This window comes from Lactuca saligna, chromosome 5 (assembly GCF_052625555.1).
Source record: "Lactuca saligna cultivar CGN05327 chromosome 5, ASM5262555v1, whole genome shotgun sequence".
NCBI lineage: Eukaryota > Viridiplantae > Streptophyta > Magnoliopsida > Asterales > Asteraceae > Lactuca > Lactuca saligna.
Window position 1 is genome coordinate 77014642 of NC_136421.1, and position 8381 is coordinate 77023022.

General features: G+C 41.2%; 1 protein-coding gene and 1 non-coding gene across 2 annotated transcripts; one reads left to right on the forward strand and one right to left on the reverse strand.

The window, feature by feature from the left end:
- Positions 1 to 5586: 5586 nt before the first annotated feature.
- LOC145045448 (uncharacterized) lies at positions 5587 to 6369 on the reverse strand. The gene has a single exon (XM_078993772.1). The coding sequence runs from the start codon at positions 6367 to 6369 to the stop codon at positions 5587 to 5589; it is 783 nt and encodes a 260-aa protein (XP_078849898.1).
- Positions 6370 to 7315: 946 nt separating this feature from the next.
- On the forward strand, positions 7316 to 7422 carry LOC144999149 (small nucleolar RNA R71). Its single transcript, XR_013660669.1, has one exon. It is a non-coding gene; the product is annotated as a small nucleolar RNA R71 (small nucleolar RNA).
- The last annotated feature ends 959 nt before the right edge of the window (positions 7423 to 8381 follow it).

Here is an 8381-nt window from a genome sequence, read left to right on the forward strand (position 1 = left end):
CGTATATAACGGACTTATAGGCCGTCATTGTCCGTCTTTAGCGACTGAGAAGAACCCTAAATCGGTTGTGGGCATCTAGAGCAAGGATTGAAGGCCATTGGTGATCTTGAAGAAGTTATTGGGCAAGGAAGAGAAGAGTTTGGCTAAAGGAACATCAAGGGAATCAAGTTCTGAGGATTGGGGACACAGAGAGTGCATTATTCAGGTAATAATTCGGATCATATTCTGCTATGTTGATGTGTGCATGGATTTAGGGTTTATGGAACCCTTTTGTGACTAGATTGATTATTACCCTTGTTCCCCAAACGTTTATAACCCTGTATTAGGACCTTTAGAGGTCCAGAATGTCCCATGCCTGTGTATTTCGGGAATTAAGAGAGGCTTTGGATTGGAATCCTTATACCTTAAGTCAAAAGGTAAATTACAAGTCTTGGAGTGTAGCATGAGCACCTAAATGAAGGTCTTACGTGTTGTACCAGCTTAGGAGGACCAAACCTATGAATGGTCGGGACAATACAGATCTCAGGAAGCAGTTTGATCGACTGCATGGCATGGACTCGCCGAGTCCGATGAACAGACTCGGCGAGTAGCTTGAAGATTAACTGGGACTCGTCGAGCTGTTCTTCAGACTCGGTGAGTGGAGTCGGGGTGGCCCCGCGATTCTTCCACGAGGAACTCGTCGAGTCAAGAGGGATACTCGACGAGTAGAAAGGGAACATCAGGATTTGGTGAGGACGTATAGACTCGCCGAGTCGCCTTAGCACTCGCCGAGTCCAGTCAAGTTGACCGTTGACCGTTGACCAGAGTTGACCTACATGTGTTTTCTCAGGTTCAGTTGTCTTGAAAGATAAAAGTATTAATAAGGGATATATGATATTATAGGGAGTCTGTAGCTCGGCGGATCGAGTGCGAGTGATTTCAGGAGTCGCTAGCTTTCATTACCCACGAGGTGAGTCTTCTCACTATACTGTACCCGGAAGGGTTTGACTGTGTGACCGGAAGGTCGGAAATGATATGTGTTATACGTGCTATAAATGGTAAGGTATTTGCTATGCGTGCTATGTATGTTTATATGGGCCGGAAGGCAATATGTTATGTGACTGAAAGGTCGGATATGATATATGATATATGTGCTATATGTGTTAGGATAAATGTATTATTTGCTGTGTATGTTTATGGGCCGGAAGGCAATATGTTATGGGCCGGAAGGCGATTATGTTACAGGCCAGAAGGCGTTGCGTTGTAGACCGGAAGGTCAGGGCCTGGAAAGGCGTATATGCGTAAGTAGTATACTGGGGAACTCACTAAGCATTTATGCTTACAGTTGTTATGTATGTGTTTCAGGTACTAGCGAGGACCGTGGGAAGGCGCCGGCATGACGCGTACACACTGTTGATGTTTTGAGATCTTGGGGATGTTATGATTGTATTTGATATGAAATTTGGAATAATTATATTTGGTTGAAATAAATCACTTTATTTTAAATGAAAAATTTGTTTGAAAATTTTGAGTTGTTACAACTATGGAGCTCTTTTGAATTCTTCACTTCCTTGATAATTTGATCTTTGATCTCTTTGAATTCACCACCTTGTATTGATTGAGTTTTGGTATCTTCAACTTTTTGGATTTCTTGGAATTTTGATCTTTAGATCTTCACTTTATTTGCTCCAAAATTCTTACAAATTTTCTAGTAATTCTCTCTCTTTTTTTTACATGTATTCCTCACTTTTTTCACTCAAATCCCTATATGCTTAAGTAGGGGCGCTCAATCTCAACCTTTATTGGCTAACGATAAAAATTTTCCTGGATACATTTCAGGTTTAGGCTGCTAAACGTATTGCATCCCTCAGGCTGAGCAAGGTCGTGTTTTTGTCTCATGATTTCACTGGAATAAGGAAGCCACAAATGCACTAGAACGTGTATAGGCTCAACTAAACATTTGGGTTTTCATGCAATCATCAAATATAATTCTAACATGGAATCCTAATTTTGTTTACCAAAATTTTCTAAATTAAATCCCTAAGCCATATTTTTGGTATGCAACAATTTTTTTAAAATTAGCCTAAATTAAGATTCTAAATTTTCTAATATGTGACTAACCCCCTACCCCACACCTATTTTATGCAATGCCCTCATTGCATATTATGCAAAAATAAAAATGCAAATATAGAGAGAATTGGAACAAACTCCTCTGGGATAGCAGTCGATAGGTTGACACTCTTCTTTGAAGCTCCAACTTCAATTGACTTTAGCCATGAAAACAACGCATCCATGACTTGGGGATCAAAATCTCATGTGGCAGCTCCAAATATGCAGGTAAAACAGTGTAAACTCTTCAAGAATCGATATGGAAGAATAAGTGATCAAGTGGTACACTTAGCAGCATCAAATCAGTAGTCCTTTGGTATAAAAATGATCGACTCGTCGAGTCATAGATGGGACTCGTTGAGTACCAGCGCGGCCATCTCAGAATGTGCGGAAATACAAGGCGACTCGTCGAGTCAGTTAAGTGCACTCGACGAGTAGGCCACTGGACAAAAAAAACATTATATTTTGCAACTGTGTCAGCCTCTAATAACTCTTCTAAACTCCTCTCACTTCTAGACTCAATTTCTCATATCCCTAGGGACCGGACTCGACACTTTGACTTTAACACTTCACTTCCTTGACTCTCTTTCACTCGTTATAACACCTGTTCGCTATGACTTTAAACCTTTCCTATGCAAGCATTCCTAATCCAATCCTGAAAAATGACTAGTGCAAACAATCATTAAACAAAATAAATAAAGTCTTAACAATTTCATACACACCAAATAAAAATAGAAAATGAAAATTGTTTGATTAAAACACAAATAAATTAATCTTCCTCCTCATCATCATTTGCAACTGCTCCACTCCCACCTGCACCACTTCTTCTTGCATTAATCACCTCATCCCATGACGGAATAAATGGATAATTGCCACCATCAATATGTGGGATGTTGAAGTGGTCGAATAATTGGATATGGGATTGATTGCTGAAGTTGATCCCACGCGCCATTTGATCCTGTAGCCGCCTCATCTCCACATTGTACCAATCCATTGGTACTTCTTCATTTTCAACCGGAATCACCGGCGGCTCGTCCTCCACATCCCGTTCCCATCTCGATCGAACCCTCCTTCCCGGTGCTTCGGGACCAACAACGGGTTCATCATGCGGGATAGCATAATGACCACCACCATAGTCTTCAATGATTCTTGCTCGCCGGAAAAGAATTGGATTGAATGGAGGTGTAGGAATCATCTTCATAAAATTCCATGCACCACGGTTTATCAACCCAAATGAGTTGGCTAACCGGGTGACAAACATACCACCATTAATATGGGAAGTTTTGCGATCCTTGACCGCACCCTCCGCTAGATATGAAGCCAAACACCAAGGAATGTTGCAGAAAATACCCGGTGTAATAATGCTCCATAGATAGAAGACATCAAGGTTAGAAACCTAGTCATTATCCTTTCTTTGATTAATGGTGGATGAAATGAGACGATGTATAAGGCGGTGGGTAGGTGATCTAATGCTCCCTTCTTGTGCCGACTTTGGAATATAAACTTTTTTTCCAATTGTGTTCCACCAACCCGTGCTAGTTACTCCGTCGGGAAACACCATGTGGGTTTGCTCCAAGAAGGCCCGAAAGATAGGTGTTAAGACCAAGGGCTGGTCATATATCCCCAATCGACAAGCAAGGTCGATTACCGAACAGTGATGAAATTCACCCCCAAGGCAAAAACTAAAACTTGTTGGATGATAAAATCTGTTCGCCCCGTGAAAGACACCATGGAGAAAAACTCTAAGCATAGTTCCAAGTACACCGACTCTTGAATCCGAAAGACCCAGCTCCACCCGTCACAAATCATTGTCTCGCCTCCATGGGTAAACTCCTTCAAAAGATAAGGAGCTAACTCCTTGTCATACCGAACACTTTGTAACCACTCCCAATATATCTTGTTAGGCACGTACACTTCTTTTTTTCCGTATGTCAGCTAGCTTCTTCTTCCACTTCCGCATTGTTGAAGCGGACTCGATTCGTGGGAAGTTCAACCAAGGAAAATCTTCTTGGTTTGCACTTGAACTCTGCCTCCTGCTAAACATACTTCTGCATAACAAAGATACAAAAACCCAGAAACATAGATCATAATTAAAAAAAACAGTCATGCACAGGTTTCCACGACTCGACTCGTCAAGTCCATGTATGGCTCGGCGAGTCGCATGAACTGTACGAGTAAGTCGGCGAGTATACTGAAATTGGGCCATGAAACCTGCAAATCACTTCAAGGGTTTTGTCTAGACACATGTATATAAGGTATTTGGCACGAATAAGCAAGTAAAACGTCATAATCCATGAAAAATCAAAACCCTAGAATTTACTATTTTTCCAAAATTGGCTTTTTCTTGCAATGTTCGTCATGGATGATCTTAAAATCATACTTTTAATAGAAAAGAGGAAGAAATTTGTTACCTTTCTTTGATAAAACTTGAAAATTGTTGAAGATCAATGGAGAGAAAGATGAAAACTTGAGAGAGAAGGGAGTAAGAGGCGCACGCACGGCGAGTGGGTGATGTGGTTTCAAAAATGAGTCTTTTAGGGTTAAACTAGCTGTAAAAATAAATGTTATTATTTTTTTTTCTGTGAATAATACCGACTCGTCGAGTTGGGGCCAGACTCGGCGAGTCTGGTCGCGATGCATGATATTTTCTGAAATCTGTACGGACTCGTCGAGTCATGGTTAGACTCGGCGAGTCTCTTGCAAAAATCCAAAATTTTTAACACTTTTTGTAATTTCTTTAGAAAGAAAACTTTGTTTTTCATCCCACACTTAGTCCATACGCACTCTCAAGCAGACATATCCGATGAATTGGAAGATTAAAATTCTAAAAACGAAAGAAAGAAAAAAAATGCAAACAAAAGAAAAGGTAAAAGAAAGCAAACTCTAAATAACGGGTTGCCTCCCGCCAAGCGCTTCTTTTTAAGGAGTCGTTAGCTGGACTCCTTCCCGTCTACGTCTCGTCATCTTCTAGCATCAGGAATTCACACCTTATCTTTTGTGGTTTGTACTTTGTCTTGTAAGTGTGAACCTTCTTTTTATAAGCCCTTTTTAATTCCTTTCTCTTCTTTATTACAGCATCATCCTCAGCTGCTTGGGCTTCTTTTCTCCTTTTTTTCTTCTTCACCCCATTCTTTTTCTCCATCTCTTTCACCTCCTTTTTTAGTAAACTTAACTAGTTCATATTCCATGAAAGTTCGTGCTCTTGGTTTGGTATTGAATGGTTGATCAGCCTCCACTCTCCTATCCGTTGCCTTGTCCTCTTTTTCTATGTTTGAGCCATCTACAAGTGGAATTGCATCAAGGATTGCTATATGGGCATGTTGGACCTTTGTATCCGTCCCACCTTCTACTGTTTGTTCTTCTAAAGAATCATCGCCCCGAATATGCAGAGAATCAGCAACAAGCAGATTGAAGTTGTCTGATTTGTTGTCAAATCCGACTGGACTCGTCGAGTCCAATTAAGTGACTCGGCGAGTTGGGTCGTATTCCATCTTTTCTTTAGTGTTTTTCTGAATCGGCTCCTTCCAGTAGCTTCTCTAACTCCTCTAAGTCCTTTTGAACATCTCCATCCTCCCCAGAATGTTGCAGAAGCTTGCTTGGGTCTTCTTTTTGCAAAAGTTCAAGTTCTTTTTGTAGTATCTCATCATCTAAATCGATAAACGAGATCTCTTCTCTCCCTTTCACTTCTTGCTTGACTTCTGGTATAGCTTTGAATACTGCTGACTCGTCTCCTACCCTTAATGTAAGTGTAGACTCACATACATCAATTAAAGCACACGCGGTGTTTAAAAATGGCCTCCCCAAAATAATTGGAACTTCGGGGTCTTCTTCCATATCTAGCACCACAAAGTCTACTGGGAAGATGAACTTGTCAACTTTAATGAGAAGATCCTTGCAAACTCCTCTTGGATGAATTGTTGTCTTGTTATCCAAATGGATCTTCATGTTTACCGGTCTTGGCTCTCGTAAGATCAGTTTCTTGAAGAAAGAAAGAGGCATCAGGTTGATGCTTGCACCGGAATCGGTCAATGCTTGAGTGACAAATGTGTTTCCAAAATGACACGGAATTTTGATACTTCCCGGATCGCCCTTCTTTTCGGGTAACTCACTCACCATTATTTCTGTGACTTCAGCCAAGTCTTTCCTAGCAGCAAAGAGACTTTTTAGTAAGTTGAAGTACTTGGGTGTTGTAAGCATCGTCTCTACAAAGGGCACATTGACTTGGAGGTCTTTAACATGCTTCATAAAGGATTTATAAGCTTCCACTTTTTCCACAGGCATGGCTTTGATTGGGAATGACAGAGGGGGATTGTATGGCTTTGAGTGAATGGGATTTCTGTCTTGCACGCATGGACTCGTCGAGTCCATTTGAGGGACTCAGCGAGTCGGGTCGGGTTTAGCTAGAATCGAATTTTCTGTCATCTCTGTCTTTCTATTAGGGACCCTTTGTGCCTGTGTGAAATTTTTCTCACAGCTGGAAGTTAGCATACTCACATTTTCCATTCTTGGATTATTCTCGGTGTTACTCGGAAGTTGGCCCGGTCTTCTTTCATTCACTTGATGTGCAAGCTGTCCCAACTGTTTCTCAATGTTGAGAATGGATGCCTGCTGATTCCTCAACATATTTATGGTCTCTTACATTGCTACATCATGATCATTGTGTCCTTTTTCGGACGCGGTTATGAATCTAGTGAGCATTTCTTCTAAATTGGCCTTCTTTTCCATCACAGGTTCTTCATTTTGATAGAATCCCCTCTCCTTCTGCTTGTATTTCTCCTCCTTAGCCTTTTTATATTCTTCGTATGGGAGCCATTCCTTCTTCGGTTTCCTCCAATCTTCATTGTATCTATCGCCACTAGAGTAAAACACTTGAGCCTTTTTATTTCCATTTTCGTCTCGATCACAATCCTTGGTGAGGTGGGGCCCGTTACAATTTTCACATCCAACTCGAATAGCATGGATTGTTTGATCCATTTTTGTCATCCATATATCTAGACTATCGACCTTAGCTATTACCGCCGCCATGTTGTCATTCACCGAGTTCACTGCTCCCCGACTTACTTCAATTCTTGGATTGTGGTATTCTCTAGAATGTTTAGAGAATTCTTCAATTAACTCCTTGATTTCCGGAGGTGGCTTTCTGGTGAGCGGGCCTTGTGAATCGAGCAGTTGCCTTGTGGTGACATTGACTCCATCATAAAAAATGGAGACCTCTTGTTGGCTATTAAGTTCATGATGTGGTCAATTCCTAAGCAAACCTTTGTATCTTTCCCATGCTTCATAAAGAGATTCATCGGGTTGTTGCTCGAAGTTGGCGATGTCTTTCTTCAACTTAGCTATCTTGGAAGGCGGGCAAAAATGGGCTATGAATTCCTCTTTCATCTTGGCCCATGTTGTGACCGATCCGGGAGGAAGTGACTTGAGCCAATCCTTCGCAGCACCTTTAAACGTGACTGGGAGCATGCGAAGTAGCTGGGTCTCGCGAGGCACATTTGGTACGTTGAAGTAGTCAGCCACATCATTTACTTCATCCAAGTGCTTATAGGTGTTTTCATGATCTTTCCCGTAAAAAGGAATCTCCTTAAGTTGAGCGAGAATATGGCCCTTTAGCTCGAAAGTAACGGTTGTGGGAATTGCGGGTTGCACAAGTCCCGGGCCGGTGTCATCACGCATCCTCTTCTTCCATTCCCCCATGGGGATTTCATCGATATTAGCCATAGCGGTAGCTAAATCGTCTTCAAACTCGGATGTGTGCTCGTATGTGGGTTCGTCTTCTTCCTCGGTCTCGTACTCGGTATCTTTTTGAATTGGGTCTTCGATTGTCAACGAGGCACTAGATGCTCCTGATTTGTTGCTCCTTTTCTTGCTGAAAACGGACTTGAGGTTTTTGAGTGGTGAGTTCTTTGAAGAAGCGGATTCTCCAACGGTTTTGGCTTTGCTCCTTCTTAGTGCGGTTTCCGGATCTTCAAGAGGGGGAACCAGAGGTGTATCAGATCCTCAGGTCATGAAACAACTGCAAACAAAACAGAAAACGCGTAAAAAGAACAAAAAAATATAATAAAATTAAAGCTGATTTAGCGTCGTACTCGCCGAGTCTGCGCGAATGCACTTGGCGAGTCCAAGGTAAAATCAGGTTTTTTTTTTTATTTTTATTTTTTATTATTATTTTTTTATTTTTTTATTTTTATATACTACCTACTAAATTAAACATAAATTAACTTTGTGTAAGATAAATCTCACACAAAGGATCGATTGAATTAGATTTTTAATGCTAATTTTAGAACCGTTCCCCG

Excerpts from the sequence above, each read along its gene's own strand:
- LOC145045448 (XM_078993772.1), bottom strand. The coding sequence starts at position 6,369 with ATGCCTGTGGAAAAAGTGGAAGCTTATAAATCCTTTATGAAGCATGTT.